Here is a 24187-nt window from a genome sequence, read left to right as displayed (position 1 = left end):
TTGTAATGATATCTCTTGTTTTGCAGGGTTCCGGCGATGGCGGATGGCGGGCTGACGAGAGTTGAGGATCGAACCCGTGTGAGGAATAGAAGCGCCTGGAAGCACGTAAGTAAGCGCTTGTAGCCTGCTTCACGATGCGCACTAACTGTCCCTTTTATCTTGCAGGTACAAGTTCGGAGCTTTAGAGAAGCTGAAGGGTGCTGGAATACCCACTGGATTTGGCGTGGGAAGGAGTAATGGCACGTGAGTAATAAAGTTGCCCAATGTCTTTAAACGCACCTTCTTTTGTCTTTCAGATGCGGGATGCAGCGCCGAAGGCCGCCGGAGCGTGGGAAGAGCTGGTAAGCTTTTGTCTTTCAGATGCCGGAATGCAGTGCAAAGACCTCCGGAGCATGCGAAGAGTAGGTAAGCCTTTGTCTTTCAGATGCCGGAATGCAGCGCGAGGCGTTGGTGACAGCCGATGGACCAGGTAAGAGATGCGCTGCCACTGAAGACCGTAGTGCTAACCTGTTCTTTCTTTGTCTTTACAGGTGCTGCTGAAGACTGGATTCCAGGATGGTAAGCCTTTGTTCCCTTAGGCCCAGGATCAGAAGCAGAAGACACAATGAGCCTTCTGCTGCAGAGAATGCAGAATAACACAAAGCAAGATTCATCCATCGGGTGTGGTTTAAATAGCCTCCTGTAGTGCTTAGGTGTCTCCTTCCACAGCCACGCCTAGGTAAGAAAAGAGTTCCTGCTTTCCAGAAGAGTTCCAGTGTTCTGAACCTAGGGAGTGGCTCCTGCCCCACCCAACAGGAAAAGTAGTCCCAAACAGAAGAGGATCAGGGGTTCAACTGGCAGGTAAGTAAGCAGCATGGTCTGCTGCAGGTAAGTCCACCCAAGCATTATGAGCCCGGCGCTTCCAGCGCTGGGACTGGGCATCTTTATGAGCCTGGTGCCACTGGCGCCAGGACAGGGTCCAAAAGGTCCCAATTGGGACTGGCTGGCACTCGGAACCGGGGTTATGGGTCTGCTTCCAAGGGAGTCGGGCAAGTCCTGATCTTTTGGAAGCAGAGATCATGACACTACCTTGGACATGAGGTAGGAGGAGGTGAAATCAGGCCACTGCCTAGCAAAGTACAAGCTGTACAAAACTGGGCCACCCCTACTACTCAAACCCAAGTGAGAGCCTTCCTAGGTCTCACTGGGTATTCTAGGAACTTCATAGAGAACTATGGGACCATAGCTTCTCCCTTGAATGTCATCGCCTCTCCCAAATTTCCAAAAATGTTCAGGTGGAATGAGGAGTGCAATCAATCCTTTGAAGGTCTAAGGAAAGCCCTTTGTCAAGCTCCAGTCCTAAGAGCTCCTGACTATCACCAACCCTTCATTGTACAAACTGGTGCCTCTAATGTAGGTATAGGTGCAGTCCTTAGTCAACTGGATGAGAAAGGTAGGGAACATCCCATTTGTTTCATCAGCAGGAAGTTAAAGGATCCTGAGACAAGGTGGGCAACAATAGAAAGAGAATGCTTTGCTATTGTGCGGGCACTGAAGAGGTTTAGACCATACTTGTATGGATCTACCTTCACCATTCAGACTGACCACCAACCCTTGAGATGGCTGATGCAAATGAAAGGGGAAAACCCAAAATTACTCAGATGGTCAATCTGCCTGCAAGGATTTGATTTTTCCATTGAGCACAGAACAGGAAGTCTCCACCAAAATGCTGATGGTCTCTCTAGGATGTTTGTAACTGACTAGAGGTATGAGGTCCATCCAGGAGTGGATTAAATCCTCCTGTCCCTTAGTCTGGGGGGGGGGGCGAGTGTTAGGGAGAATTCTCATCTGTGGCTATTTTCCCTCACCTAGTGAGTCCCCCAGCAGCTTTGCTGGACTTCTGGCGTTTATTTTTTTCCACTTGGTAAGAGTGAGAGCTTTTCCCCCACTCTTACCTGTGTTTTGCTATGTGTTTCTATCTGTTTTTATGATTGTGGACTCTGAAGTACACCACTTCAGAAGCCCCCTTCTTGGTGTGTCACCCAGCACCTTCAGTGCCGTGGCACAGGGTTGTGTTTAAGACTTACCCCGACTCAATTTCGGAGGCGACTACTGTCCCCCAGAAAACAGTAAAGTTACCATTAACTTTCCTTAGTCAATCTACCACAGATCCAGTACAACCCATCTTCCATGGAGTACTGGAAAGGGTTAACTCGTTCAGGGGTCTACAACCTTTGGCTCTCCAGATGTTGTGGACTACAATTCCCATCAGTCCTAGCCAGCATAGCTAATGGTGAGGGATCATGGGATGTGTAGTCCAAAACATCTGGAGAGCCAAAGGTTGCAGACCCCTGCGGGCCTAGAGCATTGTTTCGCTCTTTTGACATTTAGACTTGGCTGGTGGCAGTGGTATCTACCCTAACTTTTCTACCGCGATTATATTAGATAAACGTGGTACTGGTCTTGGCTATTATATTAGCCTCGAACATAAACCCGCCTGACCAAATCATCTTTCTTTTGGCTCTGGTTGGGTTTATTTGCCATTTCTTTTTGTTAAAGTCCTTCCTGGGTTTTACTTTGCGCGGCAAACTAGGTTTGCCTTCTTTGTTCACCGACCTTTTGGCGGGCTTTCTGTTCAGAAGCCCTCCACCAGGCGCCTGGGTGTCTAGGTGGGCTGAATGTGAGGGAGGGGTGTAGTCACCCCCTGCACAGGGTATCCTAGGAAACCCAAGTCACAATTTGTCATGATTGGCCAGGGTAGTTGTCCGGGCTGGACAACCCCCCTGCTGGGTGATTGACAGCCAGGCTGTGTGAATGGGGGGTTTTCTGCATAAAAGGCAGGACTCTTGGGCTAGACGTCAGAGTCGCCACTGGAACTACAAGGAACCGAAGATAAGTGGAGAGAACGACGGCTGCTGCAACTACCCCGTCCCGGTGAAGCCCTGGTGCAGTCCCGAGCTATCTTCCCTTCAACGACTTAGAGAAGTTCCAGTCCAGAGTCGTCTTCCCTTGAGCTTGGTGGGGTTAACCAGCACATCTTCTACAGCCAGAGGATCCTCTTCCTTTGTCGAAATCGCTGCACACTGCTGTAGTGGTCTGGATAGCCACCTGAAGAGCCCCTCCTGTTTTTAAGGAGCGCACCTTTTATTCCTTGTCGCTGCTGCCGGCTTTATCCCTGTGTGTGGTGCAGAACCCCTTCAGACGTCCTCCTTCACAACAAAGCTCCAGGAATCGTGGTCCTACGGGAAACCAACAGGAACAACTGCCAGTGCACCAGCTGCACAACTGGAACAAGGTACTGTGTTCTGTTGAGGAGACTGGGTGAATCCCTTTTTCTTCATTTCCAAGGCTTGCCCTTGTCTTCCCTCCTTATAACTTTTGCTTTGCTTCCGAACATTGACAATGTCGAAATACTTTTGGCTACGTTGAATCTTGAACTGTCTGACCGTGTGATCTTCGGCAACTGGCACCGGCCCTTTGACTTTTGAACTCCTGTCTTTGAGTGTTTCTTGATTTTGCCTGCCTAACCAAAATATTGCCTGTGATTTTTGCCTCCAACGCCCTCAGGGTATCTCAAGTGCTAAGTGTGTATTTGCCCTGGTAGCATTTCATGTCACGGATACGCGTTTGTTTAGTAGACCGAACTGTCAAAAAGTGATCGCAATCGTATTCGCGGTAACATGTTTTTTTGTGCCTAACACCAGTTCATTCCAACGCAGGGTACTTACCTTGAGACTTACTGTACAAAGTGAATTGGTTAGTTGTAGTATATTTAACGTGTGGTTTTTATAGAAGTTTCATAGAAGTGTTGTGTTTATAACGAATGGTTTAAAAATAAATGTACTTATATTTTTATACCTGAAACCTTGAGTCAGTGTTTGCTTGAGTCACAGTAATTGTGGTCCCTTTGTGTAATCTCTGCTGCTGCTCATATACTCTTCAGATAAGCTTGGCTGCTCCGCCACTGCTACCACTCTGACATAGTAGTACAGGCTTGTACCAAAGGTAAAACTTGTATGGCCACCTGTGGTCTTAATTGTGTGTAGTGGTCCCTAAGGGCACTGCATAGGATTCTGCCTAACGTCGGCCTATGTACTTCCGCCGCCAACATCAGCTGTCCTAGTGCACAGCCTCAGAGTTGGGGTCTCTTTGATCGGCAGAACTTGTCTATCAGATTGTATTCATACCTTCCCAGCATTCATGGGCAGACTCAAGTATGTTGGGTCTCCCCACTATTGGGAGAAGTGGGTGTCCAGCCATAAAGGGATCCACCGCTCTTCTAATCTCCTGGCGATGAAGGTCAGTGGAATCTGGAATCGCCGGTAGATTCGAGGCAATTTTGGTAGGTGAGACCTTTCTAGGAACGGGAATTACGTCAGGAACACTCTAAGCTGATTCACGCCCAGAGACCGCTTCAACCAGTTCATCCAATGGGGCATAAGGAATGATCTCCTTATTCAAGGCAGCCAATTGAAGACTGGCTCTTGCTTGTGCTTGTAGTTGATATTTTTTAGAAATAGCACTGGAAGCTATTACAGAGCTTTTATTTGGTAATTTAATGGATTAAAAAAATGGTTTTGGATTTGTTGAGAGATTTTTCTTCAAATCTTTTTGATTTTTGGGCAACTTTGTGCGGGCGCACAGGATTCCTTTTTGGACGAATTAGCAAAAAATGTGTATGTATTTTTAGAAGCTGCCAACACCACTGGTTGAGTGAGGGGTTTCATGTTTACATCTGCCCACGGTTGCACAGGCATTTCATGAATAATTCCATCATGCACTGGTATTGAGAAGCCTAATTTAGGATGTACTGATATTGGTGTTACATCAGATGCATTTGTTTGAGTGTCTAAACATAATGAGTTTGACAGGCAACCGTAGCACACATAATACTCACCGTTGATTCTACCTGGGCTTCTCTCGACTTTCGGCTCAACCAAATACCTGTTTCTTCCTGCCATGTCAGAATTTTTTCAATTTGTGCGGATTGAGATGTAAATTTTTTTATCAAAGGACTCATATAATTTATTCTAGGAGAGAATCCTCAAATTCATGGCATTTAATGTTATTTATATTAGTTTGGAGGCAGAGTCCACTTGTAGCGGAATCGAGAGGTCCTATATGGGGGCAATCGCTCTCCGTGGTGTAGGAGCATAGAAGGAGGCCACTGACTCGGAGTTCGAATTTCCATTTTCATCAAACAAAATGGGAGAGCCTGATAGATTTTGAGATAGGCAGTGAGCCGAGAATCGAGAGACACTCGAGTCTAAATCAATTATAGCAAAATCAGGCGGTACATTTCTGCACGGTACATTCTTTTGACCCAATTCCGCAGTGGGTGTATTTTCCAAAAGAGCACTGTCGGTCAGTGAGGAATTGGGGACGTCCCCTATGTCCTTGGTCCCTTCTTTTTGGACAGTGATAGGCAATGCAGGAGTTTCTTCTGGTGAAATTTGTGGCTGAGCGTTCAGACGCTTGTCAAGGGATCTTCTAGGTGATTGACTTTTGTCCATAACCATCGGCGTCAATGGTTGGGGCAACACACTAGCGGATGACAAGCTTGCTGCATTAGTTCTCGATGGTGTCGCAAGTTGAGCGTCCTTGCAAAATGTGCAGATGTCACGCAAAGGCGCTTGAATGAAGGCAAGTTTTGTATCCTTACATATACGGTTCTCTGTTGGCGTGGACGTCGAATAATTTAGAGGCCGTTTCCGTGAGCGACTGGGACCTTTGTTTAGGTGCTCTTTCCAACGGGTTTGTTATAACGGCATGCATGTTTTCAGTGTTGGCATTTTAAACTGTAACATCTTAAACACTGAAAGGAAAGGAGAGGTGTCGGCACCTGTCAGTAAATCTCTGGAACCGTATCTCTCCACTGCCCCACAACGACTTTGCAGCGAAGAGGCAAAGAGGTACTTCCAGGTACTCCGCCTGGTGTGCACGCGGTCACAGTTTTAACTCCTTAACGCCCTAAGGGGCGGCGCTTCAGTTGTTTTAACCATACAATGGCTATTTTCACACTAAATAAAAGAAAATAAAGCTGTAAATATATGTAATATATATAACAAGGTACAGAGTCTAGGTGGCTTTCTCAAGTCTCTGCTGATAGAAATACCGTAGAAGGAAGGAGCAGGTTGGAGTCTGTAACAGTAATCCACAAGAAGCAGTGTGTAAGGGAAAGAGGTACTTCTAGGTACTTCGCCTGGTGCGCGCGCGGTCACAGTTTTAATTCCCTAATGCCCTAAGGGGCGGGTCTTCACTTGTTTTAGCTGTACAACAGTGATTTAAGCACGTAGAAGGAAGGAGCAGGTCAGAGTCTGTAACAGTAATCCACAAGAAGCAGCGTGCGAGGCAAAAAGGTACTTCCAGGTACTTCACCTGAGTTCTTTATTTCTCCTACCAACCCTCTGTTCCTTGGGTTGCAGATTTCGGGGGCAGGAGATTTTTGTTCCGGTTCCGGGGTGTCAGGGGCTTTTCACGAGTAAGGAAGGAAGCTTCCTCTAAGGCTTTACACCTCCCTTCCCCCCCGTGCCTCCTCCTCTGGAACCGGTGGGTTGTCAGGGTTCTCTCCCTGTCATTGTTCTGGCGTACCAGACCCTTGGTTGGTGGGGTTCTGAGCCACCATGTTCATCTTAGGGTTCTGTTGAGCCCTCAACATGCGACCCAAATCCTGGGTTAGATTCTGGACCTGGCGTTTCAGTTGGGACACCCGTTCCGGCTGGTACGGGGGTCTTTGTTCAAATCTAGGTGGATCACAGGAGGGTAACTATCACTTCTCCCGTAGTACCCTGGAGATTGTGAATTTTGGTAACTCTCCACCCTTGGCCTCCCCTCTCCCGGATTGGTTTGTCTGGGCTCCTGAAATTGGGGAATGAAAGGAGGTTTGTCCTGCAGGTTGGGGTTTTGTGGGTACCGGGGAAAGAAACTTAACCCAGCATTTGGGGAATTCCTGCCCTGGGGAAGTTAGGAGGGAAGTTTCCCGGGGCGGTACTTACCTGATTGGATCCCCCCCAGAGCTGGGGGGAGTCCATACATACCCCAAGATTGGTTGGGTGCCCTTGTATCTGGGGCTGATAATCAGGTGAGTTAGGGGTCCCATTAGTGGGATTACCTCCCTGACTGCCACCTGTTTGTGACTGGCCTGAAGGCCTTCTGGATCTCTGATTTGGCTGATTTTATGTAGGTACATTTGTAGGCTCCCCCATCTCTAGGTCTAAAATGGGGTCAACCTTCACTTCCGCCCCCTTAGAAGCAGCAGGGGTGTTGGCTGGTTTGGGGTTCTTGGCCAAATTTTTATTTTCTGCAGGTTTCTGAACCTCATAAATGTGGGTCGCCTGCTCTATGACCGAGTCCAGAGCTCTTTTGTCATGGAAATCCCTCACCAGCTGGGTCATAATATACTTTGGGAGTGCATGAAATAAGGTGGTTACAAACTCCCTGCTATCCATGCACACCCTCCTAGTGATTTGTGCAAAGGCACGTTTGAGCTCCTGCACAAATTCTCGTGGTGCCTGATCTTGCCCGCACTGCAGATTGTAGGCCGCTTTGCAAGCCTCTTTGGGGTTTCTGTGGGTGGAAAAGTTTTTCAAGATGGCCGCCATGTAGGTGGACCATCTTGAATGGTTCTGGTCCTCCAGTCCGACAAAGAAGCTGGAGTACTCAGGGGAGAAGGTCCATTTTACATACTCTATTCAGCTCTGGTTGTCTTACAGATGAAAAATGTCCATCATCTGCTCATAGAGCTCCAAGTGTTCCCAAACAGAATATTTAGTGTTTTTATGGTATGGGGTTATGACACTCCTAATGGCCTTGTTTGTTTGCCTTCTTTGGCTTAGCCACCCAAGTCCACTCGCCCTCAGACTCAGAGGCGCTACTACTTGAGGCCCCCTCATGATCATCTAGGCACTCCCTGATTCAGTGAGCTTGAGAGGGGCTCGCAGAATGGAGAGGCCTAGTTTCTCTATCCCTGTGGTGCTCAGGAGAGTAGTCTTCTGACTCTTCCCTGCGCCCAGGTTTGGCAGAGTATCTCCCCCACTGCCCTAATTGGGTAGAGGTCTTCAGAATGCTCTTTTTGGGCCTAATTTCATTTGGTTTTTCATTAAATTTAACCCACTGGTCCCTTGGAAGGTAGTATTTCTGTGGATCTAATTTCCTGTCCCTCTGCTCATAGGAGACTTCCTTATCAGAGACATCAGCCTTAATGTTTGAATATCTATACAGGGACGCCCATCCATCAATTTCTGGGGGCCACTGATCTGTCAGTTCCACCATGCTAAACCTATTGAATTCTGCCGGCCTCATGGTTTCCGGCTCATGTGAACTGGTAGACATGAAGTTGGCAGTGTTCAACATATTAAATGGGTTTGAGTCCTTTAGCACAGAGGTCCTTATACTATGATCAGGGGTTACCCTGTCACTCTCTACCTGTTCGGGGTTCCTCCAGTTAGGATTAAATCTAGCACCCTCTTTCTCCAACCTCGCTAGTTTCTCCTTCTCGGCCCCTACTTCTTGATAATGGCCCCTACTTCTTGATAATAAGCAAAGATCGTAGCCTTTTGCTCAGCTATCAAGGCTTTACTGGACTCTATGACCTGCTCTTGCGCTGCCACTTGTTTGTGGAGCCCATCATTCTTTTCAAGAGGGCCTCATTGTCTCTCTGCGCTTCCTGTATGGTTTGGGAATAATGAGGCAATTTTTGTTGCAGGAGACTCCCCTCCTGAGTTTTTGCATCTTTGGTCTGGGTGTTCTCTTCCAGAGCACTTACTACCCATCTGGCGTGCTCCAGTAGATTCCAATACTCTGTTTTGAGTTCATTTAGTTTCTGGAGGGCTAACTCACTTCCCAGTAACTATATTTTTTATTTGCTTATTTCCTGGCCTAGGGCGATTTAGGATGCCTCTGTTCAGCCAGGTCATCCCTTTGTTTCCTGATGGTATTGAATTTCTGGTGCTCTTCATCAAATTCTGTATAAGAGTGGCAGTCTCTCAAAATTAACTTATTATTTTCCTCTTTCAATTTCTCTGTGATCTTGTAGGGTAACTATCTGCTCTGCGCAGACCCTGCTATAGGTTAATTGTTGAGTCGACAACCTTTTCCTGACACTCTAGTCTAACTGCGTCTAATTGGGCCTCTTGGTCTACTTTATTCTGTTGTTGGAGGACCAAGTCCTCTTTATATTTGTTTATGTAATTGCCAGTTTCTACCTCCAACTCTTTGCTCTTGTGTAATTTTTGTTCTGCTAATTTTAGTTCATCCTGGATTTGATTTAATAGTTCAGATTGATTCTGCGCTAGAGTTTCATTTTCCTCCTGCTTTTCCTGCATCACTCCCATGTGGAGATACATGTAGGCCGCGATCCTGACAATTTTTATTTGCTCCTCTAGGTTTTGGGGTTATATATAATACACTCAAAGCTTGGTGTAATAGGCCACCGTCCTGCCATGTATCCAGGTTCATGGCGGTGACCTGTTTTGTTATTTCTTGTAGCCAGACCTTTTCATCCTGTTCTGGCCACTCACCTCTGACAAATAGCCTGTGCAGAAGGTGCTCCCTAGCCATATTGATTTCTACTACTGTCATTTTGGACATGTTCTTTATTTATTTATTTACTTATATAAGGGTAACCTGATTTCTATTGCTTTTCTTTCTATTTAGGGGTTGATTTTAGTTTTACTTTTAGACACAGGCCTGGTACTTAGGAGTATTTGTTTTGGGGAGGTGCTTGTACATTGTAACCCAGTATTCCCACCACACAAAGTATTACTACCTTGCAGGTTAGTCTGCTGTGTTAGACTGTCACGGGTGGCAACCAAAACCCAAATCCCGGCTAACGAGTCCCCAAATTTGTTAAGGATTTCAATCAAGCGACACACACCTTGGTCTCGGGATAGTATGTAGCGCACAATTGAGATGCTTTTCTCCTTATTTGATGCAGATTCACTTTTGGGATGGTACACCACTCATATCACACCCCCTTTTCAAATACCCCGGGTCACAATGGACCATGAACCAGGCTGGTTGGTAAAATGCAATATTTATTTATTTTAAAATTCAAAAGAAATCATACACTTTTTAATATGGGGCAGCAATCACCAATGGGGTGATAATTACAATGAGAATGTGAGCAATGCACTGGGTCTAACCTTCTAGTGGAACAGATGCACAACACAACGGAATAGGAACACTTTTTGGTTTAAGAAAGTACCCAAGTTCGGATTTCCCCCTGCAATGTTCCCTCAACCCACAAATAATCAATTCTGAGTGGATTAACAGAAGCAGCAGGTAATCAGGAATAAGAAACGGAATCCAAATCTGACCTTCCCTCGCAGAGAAAAATGGATTTTAAACCCCTTGCAATGTTATGAAATGACAGTCGGAAATGGACAAATAAATAATGAATGTGTGTTAAAAACTTTGAAGCAAATAGAATTCCTCACTAAAGCAACAATACAAAGACACTAAATATCACAAAGAATGGATTACCAAAAGCATACAGTTCGAAAATGAGTGGAAAGTTAAAAATAGATTGCAGTAAAATGACACGTATAAAAGTTGCATTTTTTCAATTCCCGCCTTAAATTACCCAAAGGGTTTTTACTAAAAACGGGTGAAATACACTGATTTGGAGTGCGGAAAGAGGTATAGCAGAGGGATAATATGGAAGTGAAAGTAAGTCTTTAGCTGGTAAATTGGATGAGTTGTGCAAGATATAAAAAGGTGCGCTTTGAGTAAAATGAAACCGTGAAAGAGGAAAGGAATCCGTTGTGACAAGAACAGTTTTACTCTGCACTAGAGTATTCAGAGTATTCAGGCTAGGCCACCAAAGACGAACACAGTAAGATCCAAGGTTGTTTCGCGAGTTCAATCCTATCACCCCAGCGCCCAACCTTGGCAGAAACCAGTCCGATCACTCGAAATATGACTAATGGCATAGGATTACACAAGACAAAATTGAAAAGAGAGATGGCACTGGCACTAGAAATCAAGGGCAGGGTTGCACGGATAATTCTGACAGTTTTACAAATTATCAGGATAACGATAAAATGGCTTAGAGCGTGGGATAAGGACAAAGGCAAGGTATACTATGGATTTCTATGGGGTGGTGATTTATACTTGCAGTCCGCTTTGAGTTTGGGATTTTTTGACCGTCAGCGGTTCTGGTCAATACACGGCAGCGCGCCTGGCAAACAGCTGGGCAGTTATGGTCACCGGATGGCAAGGACTGGAATGGCAATTCTGGTTACTGGATACTAAAGGTCAGCTGGAGGGCAGGATTGCAGGATAGCAGCATGGCAGCGGGCATGCAGTTAGTGGGCAGCAAGCCAGGCTGGTTCAGGATGCAAAAGGTACCACAGCTTTCCCCTTTTTAATGGGAGATTAGTGGGTTTTCAGATTTGTGGCCTTGCTAGGAATAGGATCAGCACTGCTTGGGTTTTGCAGTGGGCCCTGGAGTAGGGTCAGCAATGCTTTGGCCTTGTAGTTGGGGCCTGGAATCTGGATGATGAATGGAACAAGAATGCAGCGTGGGAACTTCAGGAAGAGTGTGTGCCTAGAGTCTTGTCAGGCACTCTTATTTATAATACATAGCGACATCATCGAAGTATATGGCTGGTCAGGGTCTGCTGAACACGCCTCTACCAACTGGATTGGGCAATCAATGTTGGCTGCCTCCCCTAGGTTGTGACTCAGTTTAGGGGTTGTACTTTTTTGAGGTGAAAAGACTTCCCACAGACCTTTTTGCCAAACATCAGTTATAACAGAATTTACACATTTGTACAGTTGTGGCATATTAATAAATTACATAATCAGGTCACATATTTTATGTAGAGCGCAGCCGTCCAATCCTGAAATCCGTGAGACATCGTTTCGCCCTTCTTATCATTTTTGGTAATTTTGAGTATGAAAGATTCGGCCTAAAATTCCATAAATTTATACACATGTGTGGATTATCATAAGGGATGTAAGTATACAAATTTGCATTGGCAACATGGATAAGTTTCTTATAATATGCAATACTTTGCCATTTCTATTCCCAAGGTGTCAGTGACGTCTACAAGCTCTCAAGTTATAAAACACAAAATCACTTTTAAACTGCGAAATGTTTACATTTTTACAACATCTTGCTGCAGAGGTAAGTCTTTAAAGTTTATTTATAAAGTAGTCTTTTGGAAGCAAATGGCAGTCCTTTGTCCTACCCTGGACCATTTTTTTTCTTTTTCAGCTACCACCAACTGTCACTTCCGCCAAAGGGAGGATGGGTTTTTCCAGCTTGATTGGAGGTTTATTGCCCCTTATCCACTTCACACTTTGATGTCCCAGAATTCCTATTGAAAGAGGCCCCTGCGCAGACTGAAGTCTGATTAGTATGTGAAGTTTCTTTGTCCTGGTCAGTCACAGTTTTCCAACCTAGCAATTATCACTTTCATGTCCTGGAAGTTTATTTTGGCTCCCTTCCTTGGGGGAAGCCTTAGCTCTGACAACTAGAATAACCTATTTTTGTAAGCTTGCAAAATCTAGCCAAATCAGTTTAAAACCTTTATTTTCTTTTATTTGGTCCTGAATTAAAAGAAAACAAGCCTGTGGAATAAAAATAGCCCACATGTGTTTTCCAGCAGCCAACCCCTTCTCATTGCTAAGCACAGACAAGCTTTCATTCAACATATTACTTTTCCTTTAAAACAGGCATTTATTTTTCTTTGGTTTGCATAGCCCATTTTACACATGTGGTGAAAACTGCTAGCATTTCTTTTCAAATTCGATTTTGCCATCTGACTTCCCAATATTGTCTTGCAGCCATAGTTAGTTTCTTGTACCCAACAGTCTGTACAAGGCAAAGGTATCATGGAATGGACATGTGCACAGAGCTATAATCTCTTTTTCAGGGTTCATTCCTTTGACACTTTGTAGCACAAAATAAAGTGTTTCCCGTGCACGGCAGAAAGTGAAGTTTCTTGGGGTTTTTTTTTCCTTCAGATTTAGCTTAACAGAGTCTGTCATTCAGGGGTCCTGTTGGTTTTGCTGAAGCACAATGGGAATATGAATGTGCATGGCAGGGCCTTATTAATCACAGTGGTTTAAGAAATAATAGATGGAATTAGCATCAAAGCAGCATTTTTTAAAGGTGAAAAAGTTTCCTTTTCAATGGGGATTTTGGGGTTTCAGCAAAGCAATTCTGCCTTTTCACTTTATTCCATTTGTATGTGTCAGAACACACAGGCACACTCCTCCACTGATGTGTGCTTGGCAGGACGTTGCAGCCGTTTATTTTTATTTTTTTGCTGCAAAACGCAGTTTTGTGGCCATTGCGCTCACAAGAGCCAGCACAGCCATTTTGCTGTATCTGCGCAAATGCAGCTTGGTGATGTGGAAGAAATACTGTTGAGTGGGTCAATATATCCCACGTTCTGCAGCACCTTCTCTGGGGAGTGTGATGAACGCCCTTAAGGTAACCCTGCCCCATAACAAAGCAGCATTTACAAAATAAAATGTAACTTACTTCAATGATAGATCTTGTGCTGACGTGACAATGGCCTTTGTCATGCTTAAAATAACCCAACTTTGGGAAGTGATGCGTCTGTCATGAAACGGAGGAGACTTTAGAAGTTCTGCTGAGAAGGTGAACGAAATTGTGCCACAAAAGGCCATTAGAATTTGTGCAGACCCTTTTCACCACTCGGGACAAGTAACTGTATTCCACTGTACAGTGGCTTTCCAATGCCTCTCAATTGTCAACTATTACATTTTCACTTTCTGTATTGGCATAAAAAGGGTTTAATATTGGATGAGAGTACAGCAACGTCTGTTGTGGTCTTCTCATTAGATGCCTTTGTATGAGGGTATAGTACTGTCTGTTGTATTCTTCCTATTTTTGAATGTTCATGACAGGTCCCATTAAATTAACACGCTGTATGTTTATTTTCTTTAGTGTGTCACAGATGACCCTAAGAATACGCCCAGAGACGGTTCACAGGTTTTTGTTAAATATTCTTGGAAGGGCTTTAAGGACCGACCCTCAAACGCTCATCTAGAAGAAGCAATGCTCTCCCTAACCTAATGTATAAAACCTATTAATGTGTTGTATTCATGTTACTCTGCAATCAATGGATTGGTCTATCTATTTATATATATATATATATATATATATATATATGAAATGCTTAGGCATTTTTCCATACTCAGCTGATGCAATTCATCAGTGTTAGGTTGCATTCTACTGTCCAAATAGCAAAGTGCACCTCTGTCTGCCCTTCCACTTACAGAATGAGCATGATTCTATCTGGTCACCTTCCACTATCGCAAACATTCAGAATAATTTCAAGTTACTTCTTTCCGACCCCCACTTCTCTTCACACAGGGCACTGCGGTTCCAGTGTCAATGAACAGTTAATTACTGGCTCAATGTTTCAGCCTCTAAAGAGTGAAACGTTGTAGGCCGAATGCCTACTCACAAGCTAAAACTGAAAGTAGCTGCTGTAATTATGCTACTACGCAATCTTATGCCATCATATGGACTTGACAATTACGCGTCTAAAAAAAAAGTATCAGAGGCCCGTGCAATTGATGGAATAAACTGTAATCTATTGATTAAACCTATATACTGTTGTTATACCGCACATACCTCTCATTCCATCTGATACATATGCCTTTCAAATTCAAAAGTAGACAGTTTCCTATATGTTTAGCCTTTTCAATGAATATTAATAATCCACAGGGATCTACGCCCCCTTCCTGTAAGCGATCAGTGGTAATTACGATATTTACGAAGGGAGACAGAAGTGACCCTATGAATTACCGACGATATTGACCTTTAAGATTTGCTAGAACGGCTTATGTTATGCCGGGAGCAGCTAGTTTTATAAAATTGTGCTAGTAGGAAGCAATTTGTAACTTTGTACAGTATCCATTAAAAGGAGATTGATTATTGTGGGCTGGCAATCAATTGTCACTGGGCATGAAGGAGTTACCTTAGGAGTGTTTTCTTGCCTGACATCTCAATTTCTTACATAACCCTTATACCAACATGTTATATAGCTGTTGTCTCTTATTTCCATCAATATAGGGTAGCTCTGCTCCTTATGCTCCCTCAAAAAAAATCTCAGGGGTTCATACTTCTCCCTTCACCTTCTTTTCCACAAGAGCTCTTTTCTTTCTTGTGCTATGCTATGAGCAAATCTCTAACTGCATTCCATACAGTTTTCAAAGTTACCTCCCCTGTATCATTAATCTTGGAAAACGGATGAATTGCAGGTCTAAATATGATTTCATTTAATGTATTGTATTCTTACCGGCTCTTGAGTTGCCGGAAGGGCTGAGGTTAGTGGACAAAGAGGTAGACGTGTTGATGAGTGCAGATTTTGAAGTCCCACTGTCTGTGGAACAGTGAGATTTTAGATGTGTTGGACATTGGTTTTTGTAATGCTATGAGTCCCAGGTGTAATGCTCTGTTGTGTACTAACTAGATTCATCCCGTCAACATGTGTAGGTGTGGGAATGCAGTATGGGGGGAGGGTAGAAAAAATAAAATTCGCAAGTACATTGTGGGTGGTTTTTGAAGGGTTGAGCATGTCTTGGTTGATGTACAGAGTGTAATCTGTAAGAGGGAGCGGGGAAGCTCTTGATGAATTAATTGGTTAGTGGGTGGGAAGATTGGCTATTTAAGCCCATGTCTGAAGTGGTAGGATCCTGGAGACCATATAAGGTTCATTGGGCTGCTGGTACCTGATTTCCATTGGTGCAGGTGTTCATTATGCATTGTTGAAGGTCTAGTTGCATAGTCAGTACCAGATATGTGTTCATAAACTCCTGTCTCCCACATGGTACAATACATTCTACACCCAAAACTGGAAAAACCTCTTTCCTCCTCAATAAACCATCCCTCTACCCCACATGCCCTGAAAAATACCATCCCATCCCATCCCATCCCCATCCCCATCCCTATCCTGTCATTCCTCACCAGAATCATGGAACGATTCATCAAGAGCCAACTCCAGCCACACATCACCACAAACAACCTCCTCAGCCCTTTCCAATTGTGCTTTTGATCCGGCCGGCCACACCACTGAGAACACAACATTTTACATCCTTGATGACCTCCACAACATCATTGACAAAGGGCACAATGCCTTACTTCTCTGCAGCCTTTGACACTATTGACCACACCATTCTCCTAAACATCCTATCCAGCAGGATGAAATGCTTGGGCTGCGTACTCCACTGGTGCACCTCCTTCCTCACTGACAGGATACACTTTGACTCTGTACCCACCTGTCAATCCCCCCCACTCCAGTCAAGTACAGAGTGCCTCAAGGATCCTCCCTGTCTCCACTCCTCTTCAACCTATATGCAGAATCTCTTGGACAGACCCTTAGCAACTACAACATCCATTTCGGCCAATACGCAGACAACACACATCCCCCTCTCACCACTCCATATCCTCAAACCTGTCTCTCTACCATCACTACCTGAATGGCTACCTACTTCCCCAAACTCAACCCTCCCAACGTGGAATACCTCCCCATGGGCACTAACCTCAACGCAGCCCTTGGGTCAAAGAACTCACCCCAGACAACACAAACATATTCTGCTGCACACCTGTCAAAACCTTGGTTTCACATCGATCCCCATCTTTTCCTCACACATCACATAGTTGCCCTCATCAAATCATGCTGCATGCAACATACAACTACACCTCCTCTGCAAGATAAGACACAGCCCTCCCGCTGACAACTTCCTCACCACAGTCCAAGCTGGACTACGGAAAGTCTCTCTTCATTGGCCTCTCCAACAGCTTCCTGGGGGTATCCCCACATATTATCCCCACCAAATGTATCGGCGTATATATGGTCATCTTGAACGCCATAGGTGATATTTTTTGGGGGGTTAATTTGTGGGAGCGGAGGTTGTGGGGGTATCCCCCATACATTTGAAAATAATGCTGGGGTTGCGGGGGTGTCCCCCGCAGGGTCCGTGCCTCAATATCGCCGCAAAAATATGGCGATATTTTTGTATCGCAATATGCCTGCGGGGATATTAACACATGGAACCTTCCTGGGCCCCTGCAAGCCAGACATAAGTGGCGTCTACCCAAACACTCATGTCACCCCAGCTTTCACCCAGCTCCTCTGCCCCCACCGTGCCCCATCGAATTGCCTTCAGTGAACACTGCATTTTATACAAATCCGTCCACCACAAAACCACATTTTACCTTCACCACAAACTGGAACCCATTAACCTCAGAAACACCAGATCAGCCAGTCAAAATCTCCTACACATTCCACATTGCAGACTTACGTGCACACAAAAATAAACATTCACAGACAGCCTGAAAAACCTACCACTTTACATCCGACTTGCACCCTCATCACTACCCGAGTCCTGCCAGTGCTGATGTAGGATGTTGTTAGACTCCACATGGACAAATAGTTGAATTTTTGCAAGGTGCTTAGCCGAGTAAGGAAGGTTGAAGATTGCCCGGTAGTTGGCATAGTCAGTGAGCATAGCTATTTGTTTTTGTAGAAGTGGTTAGATGTAAGCTGCTTTTAGGGCTTGAGGGACGGTTCCTTTTTTCTTTATTGCTAAAATTCAGGTTACCTAATGTTTTGCCATTTCGAAATGCTGTAACTAACAAGTGTTACTATTAACCCATTTCATGTGACATAATTGATAAATCTCGAATGGTCGAAAGGCCGAATCAATGCTGCAGGGATTTAACCCTGTGACCTTTGGGTTGAACAACAATATCAACAATGGGTTCTAAAGTGACTGAGGAATCTGAGCGACGAAAGGTCCAGCTTCTTTTGGCTTTCCTTTCAAAAGTATTCGTGGCAGTCTTGGTGGGAGCAGTGAGTGTTTACTTTGATAGGTGAAGGGAGAAATTCTTATTGGTTAGATAGAACATTGATTTGAATTTGGATTTTCAGAGTTCAGAATTCACTCTCTTCTATATAGTGCTCTGTCTAAGCCCGTACACCCCCCTTAGTTAATTAAATTGAAAATGGCTAATCATGCATGTGTGCACTTCATTATGAACGCTAACGAGGGTGTATTTCTTTTCTCAGCTGCTCCTTTTGTGGAAGGGAAGGTTCCACCTTTGATGTTTTTCTTTGAGGCCCTCATAACATCTAGTTCTACTACCAAACACCCTGTTTCTGCTTGTATGACTTTGGAAGCAATCAAATGTGCCTTGATGCAAAAACGCCTGGACCTTGTTACACACTGGATAACTCAGCAAAGGTAGGTTCTCAATAGTTTCTGCATATTGATTCACCAACTGCTGTAGACCTCAACCTATACATTGCTTCATGTGCTAAATTTATACAATAGCAGTAACATAGACAGCTAAAATGTATGGCTACTTCAATTAATGTTCCATTGCTTACCTTGTAATCTATTGCACCCAGTCCTATTATTCATAGTCAGAGTAAGGTGAGCTGGAACCCATGACAGGGAGGGAGAAAAGTGTATATGGTTTATAGTGAGTGCATCGAATGCCAAAGCATCGAATGCCTTAGCATCTAAAAAAAAAAAACAACAAATGAATTTTTTTCCTTTTTTTTTTTAAAATGGGGGGTTCCCTCCCAACCCCCGTTTTTTACCCCTTAAAACCCATTATACTTAAAATAAAACCTTTTACCTTTTGAATAAAATGCATTTGATGCTTTTTTTTCGATGCATTTTTTTAGATGTTTTTGGCATTCAATGCTTTGTATAAGATGCATTGACTGGATACCGATTTTTATACAGGAACAATAGGGGAACCATTTTTAACTCATTTGGCACTGATCGAATTTGCACATGAAGTTTCATAGTAGTTTTGCCATGTCTGTACTTTCTTATTCAGAACTGACCGAAAGGAAGTGGTTGAATGTTTATTGTTGCATGGACTCTATCCTGCACATCCCCTTGTGTATTGTATGCAGGAATGCTGTGATGTGATTATTTAGTAGACTACTAGCAGGATGTGTTGCTGGTGGAATCATAACTGTCCTAGTTGTACAACTATCTCATGTATGCGGCCCATCCAGAGCAATGTGAAACCGTGTGCCTTTGCCAAGTTCAGGAAAAGTCTGTTTCTGGTTCTGAGTCGTCGGCCAACATTGGATGATTGTTTTCTTTTCTGCAACATTAAAATTACAATTTCATTCTCAGAAGCCTTGAGCTGGGGAAGGTTCAATAATCCTGACTTGGCGATCTCTATAAGAAGGATCTGCAGAATTATGAGAGTCCTTCAAATTACAGCCGTCTACTCCATAGAGCAACCTTCTGATAAACATTTCATCTATCACGCCCAAGAAATTAAAAAAGAAAAGATGTGAGGTGGGGCCTCATTTTGGGGGTGGAGAATTGCAATGGGTTTAGCAGAAACTGTCAAGGATGGCACTCTATTAAGAGTGGCACAGGACACCCAGGAAGGGTTTGGGTGGTTGTGCCAAAGTAAAGTGGACAGATAAGTACACACACACAGCTGAAAGAAAGGAGAACGAAGAGTAGGCAAATGTAAGGAAAAAGGTACAGAATGGATTCCCTCTTGGGGTGTATGCAGATATAGGAAAAGAGTATTCCACGAACCTTAGGAAAACTCTAACCTTCTGCACAGTTTGCTATAACAGAGGCCCACGCTGTTTGCTCATGGCTTGGAACAACAGCTATGGGTGTCTGTAACGTAGAAACTAGACAAGTGAAGGGGCAGAGGTTGCCTGACGGAAACCAACAGACAAGCTCTGTACAAGGGTTCTACAAACAGTACAAGAGAAGACACAAACTGATAAATCCAGGGAAAAGGAAGTCGAATAGCAAACTAGCAGAAGGAAATGAAGGGAAAGCCGTATAACAGGATTGGATAGGGAGAAAGAACTGAGGGTTGAAAACAAGGAAGAAAGCAAGGGAGCAGCAGTCAGGAAACAGAGGATCTGTAATAACAAAGTAAATAATAAAGGTAAACTGATGTGGATAGCAGAGGACGGTAGGGTACAAGGTAGAAAGCTCAGTAAAGCAGGGAATCCAATGGCAAGCCCAAAAGGAGCAGGGCTGTAAGGTAGGAAGCCCAGAGGGAAAGGGCTTAAGGCAGCGGATGAAGCAAGCTGCACGGCAAGGAGCCCAGAAGGGCCGGGCAGCAAGGAGTGAGCACAGAGGAGTAGGGCCGCTGACTGTAGAAGGCTGCAGGAGGACTGTGGAAGGCTGCTAGACTGGAAGCCCAGCGGACGAAGACTGTGGGTTGAAGACAGTGAAGCGTGATCTGCTGTAAGGCAGGAGCCTGGGAGGCAATGGCGGAAGGTAGCAGCGGAGTGTGATCGGCTGCAAGGCAGGAGCCTGGAAGGCAAGGGCGGAAGGTAGCAGCGGAGCATGATCGGCTGCAAGGCAGGAGCCTGGAAGGCAATGGCAGAAGGTAGCAGCGGAGCGTGATCGGCTGCTTGGCTGGAGCCTGGAAGACCAGGACGGAAGGTAGCAGCAGAGCGTGATCGGCTGCAAGGCTGGATCCTGGAAGGCAATGGCGGAAGGTAGCAGCGGAGCGTGATCGGCTGCTTGGCTGGAGCCTGGAAAGCAAGGATGGAAAGGTTGCAGCGGAGCGTGATCGGCTGCAAGGCTGGATCCTGGAAGGCAAGGACGGAAGGTAGCAGCGGAGTGTGATCGGCTGCTATGCAGAGGAACCGCATACAAAGATACGAAGCTCGAAGCAAAAAGGTGCTGGAAGGACTCTTAATGCAAGAGACTGAGCCCCTGCAGGCAGCAGCTTTTATACTGCCTAGCCCAGCACAGAGGCAGGCTAATTGGTCGCACCTGGCTAAGCACACCTGCAGACAATCGGCCACCACCCTCTCTGTTCCTGAGCGGGTGGAAGCAGAGCAAATCCCTAGAGCTTCTGGGGATTGTAGTTTCGATGATGACCAATAGGAATAGCCAGGAATAGATGGTTATAGCCAAGTGCATTGTTGTTATTGAAGTTTGTTGGAAGAAATAGAAAAGTACCAAAGTCTTGAAAATGAGAAATAAGGTCCATATTGATCGCCAATGTATGCGCCCATGGCACAGGCATGACAGAAACCTGTTTTGGGGGCCACTAAGTGGACCAGGTTTCAGTTTGTCATTTCCAACATATGAGCATTGAACATGGAGGTAATGGTTGGATTATTTAAAGATAAAGAGGTCATGCAAATTAAATTTAAGCATAATACGGGAGAGGGCGAGTGTCGAAAAGGGGATATATCTACATGAGGGCTCAGGGTGCAGTGATATCCAGCAGCGTATTAACAGTAATGAACAATCACAGGCATCAATGGCAACCACCAGACAACTCCTGGCACAGCTTTCTCAGTCCAGACTATCTTCTACTCCACAGCCACTTCCCACACTGGAGAAGGCAGCATTGATCCCGGAAGTCAAAGTGAGTAGAAACTAATGGGAACTGAATGCCAATACTTTCATATTTTACTGTTAATACTATCATTACATTTTATAGCTGATAGCCCTTTTTTTTAACTGTTCTTTTGCAGTTGAAGCATGCTTCTACATCTTATTTGATGGGTATTTTGAAGCTTATCTCCACACTTGAGCACCTACGCGGAGTCAATAAAACTATATGTAAGACAGTGGTAATTGCTCCTTTCACTCTCCTCTGTGCTTGTGGCAGTGATTCCATGGACAGCTTGCTCAGCTTATAGACGCACATTTTGGGATGTGCAAATGAAGCGCATGTTCATCATCCGTGTGTGCATCCTTTGCGTTCTTCTTAAAAGCCCTAAAATAACCTTGTTGGCCAAAACAAACATCCTATTTATTGGATCTATGTTTCTTGTTGGTATTAACATGTGATTCCGAAAACATTGTTTTGCTAACTCAATTTATTGTTATTTATTGTTCACATACAAACTGCTCTTGGACTACTTTGAGGACCTTAACACCATCTCCCTGAGCCTGTAGACCAACAAAGGGCCCCAGGACAACATGATTGTTACATTAAAAAATCACATTCTTCCCTCCTTCCTTGGAATATAGTCACTATACTATTACGTAAAGATGTGGAACTGTTGTACAACAACATGAAATGTCACATCAAGCTTTACTACTAAATAAAAATCGAAATGACAACAACTTCTACACTTTTTCTAGCATTTGCAGGAGCCAATTCTCAACATCTAAACTGAAATAAAGTTTAAAAAAAACTGAAACGAATCCACAAGGACCCTTGTTCTTTTGCCGATCCAACCCACTTGGCCATCAACCTGCCCTAAATCCCAAAACCTTATTTTATTTTTTATTTTTATGGTTATATGGTTAAATATTTAACCTTTTAACAACAAAAACGCAATGTAATAAAAAATCAACATTTCTCATTATCAATCAGTTATACAAATTCATTATTTATAAGTAGGAAAAACAATAAAATAGGCAGTGATGTAAAAGCGACTAAAATACAGTAAAAGAAAAGACAAAAAGTTATAATGCTAAGCATACAATAAACATCACTCAACTAATGCATTCAGTAGTTGTCGAGTGAGGGCCTTGGGGTAAAACTTCCTTCTGAAAGTGCAGTGCAGCAAGGCTCCAACCGTTAGGGCTGTTCGAATTCAAAATGTATTGCCAAACGGTTCCTCGATAAGGTCCTGAAGCCTTTTAAGAGGTGTCTAAAGTAGAAAGTTTGCCGATCATTTAAAACCTGATACTCCAATATTATGTGACCCAGGGTTTCAAGTTGCCCCTGCACGTTAAAGAATCTGCAAATCCTCTGTTCCCTCTGCACCTTTCCCTTGCCCCCAAAATGTCCCTAGTTGGAAGAAGATTTAGCCTTAACCGCAGCAGTTGGGTGTGCTAAAAGGGGATGTAATCAAGTAGGCTGGAATGACCCCCGCTGGTCTTACATCAAGGAGGACCCCTCCACATAGGAGCAGTATTTCCAAACATCTTCAGTGGTGTGGATCCAGTCCATTTCCCAAAGTTTCTTTTTTGATTTACTAGGGAATAGACCAATCGACTCAATGGTTACATTGTATGTTATAATAATGTCATTACAATCTGCCCCCCATTTATAAATTGTGGGACCGTTTTTCGTCACCATTTGCCTCTTTAGTTCCCACCAAATCGTATTCTCTATTGCTAGCGTTATTTTGGAAAGAGTAGTCAAGTTTTTCCAGAGTTTACATACTTTAATGGATAACTGACTGGTGCTGGGGTCTCCCTAGGGAGTTTCAGAACTTTTTGGTCTAAATTGAAAAGACCTTTGTCTTGCATACGTTGATGATTAGCTTGTTTTCCTTGGTGTATGTCTCCAAAGCCCCAGGTTGGCATTGCAAGCCAATAGGGGTATAATCTAGTAAGATCATATCAGCGTATGAAATTTAGTTTATAGGTTTGTCGACAAGGTGCAGAGGAAAACATTGGACTCCCTTAAATGCACAGCCAATATCTGAGATAAATACACTAAAAAGTAATGGGTTTAAAACACAGCCTTGTTTGAAACAGCGCTTTGTCTCAATCTTTGATGAAAGCGTACCTGTTATGTTTAGTCTCACTCTAACAAAAGTGTGAGAGTGAAGGGCAGTGATCGTATGCAAGAGCACAGCTGGGCACCACCATGCATGCAGTTTTTCCTGAGGTAGTCCCTGTCGATACTGTCAAAAGCACAGAGAAGTCAATAAAAGCAGCATTAACAGGTTTGGACTTCTCCATGGCTTCCCTAGGATAAAACCGTTTGTGCAGGTTCCCGTCCCCTTAAAAAACCCTGTTTGATATAAATCAAGTGTATTGGCTCCCTTTGCCCACATGAACAGCTCCCATAGGACTAGGGATGTGAACATTTTTGACGGTACATCTAGAAGGGCTATGGGCCTGTAGTGAGAGGGAGCATCTTATGGCCCCTTTTTATAAATGGGGACAATTATTCAATTGGCACAGGAGACCAGTATCTTCTTAACTACAAGAACAAACCCAAAGATTACCTATAGGATGCTGGCCCAATAGTCTATATTACCTTTTAGGACCATTTTAGACATTGGGACCCTGGAATGTTTACTGTGAAAAATTGAAGAACGTATAGTGTCAAGTCAAGTTTCAAGGACCATGGTTCCTCTGGTAACATAAAAGGCTGCGATTGATCCCCACACTCATAAATGTTACTGAAATGCTGCGAGTGTGTTTGCTGCAAGCTGGGTCGCGCTATCTTTCTCCTTGCTGACTCGGACTTGTCAAGTTTTTCTTCTATTGCCTTTCTAAAGGC

General features: G+C 44.2%; 1 protein-coding gene across 2 annotated transcripts in view; it reads left to right on the top strand.

Annotated features, from left to right (window-relative positions):
- CLHC1 (clathrin heavy chain linker domain containing 1) overlaps positions 1 to 24187 on the top strand; it is a 660301-nt gene that overhangs the window by 560070 nt on the left and 76044 nt on the right. For both annotated transcript variants that reach the window (XM_069608240.1, XM_069608241.1), the window contains one exon: positions 18036 to 18210. In XM_069608240.1, the coding sequence (XP_069464341.1) occupies positions 18036 to 18210 (175 nt within the window). The remainder of the gene's footprint in view (positions 1 to 18035; positions 18211 to 24187) is intronic.

Source organism: Ambystoma mexicanum, chromosome 4q, assembly GCF_040938575.1.
Source record: "Ambystoma mexicanum isolate Mex_15411 chromosome 4q, UKY_AmexF1_1, whole genome shotgun sequence".
NCBI lineage: Eukaryota > Metazoa > Chordata > Amphibia > Caudata > Ambystomatidae > Ambystoma > Ambystoma mexicanum.
The sequence above is the reverse complement of the archived record's forward strand: the minus strand, read 5'-3'. Positions and strand labels throughout refer to the sequence as shown.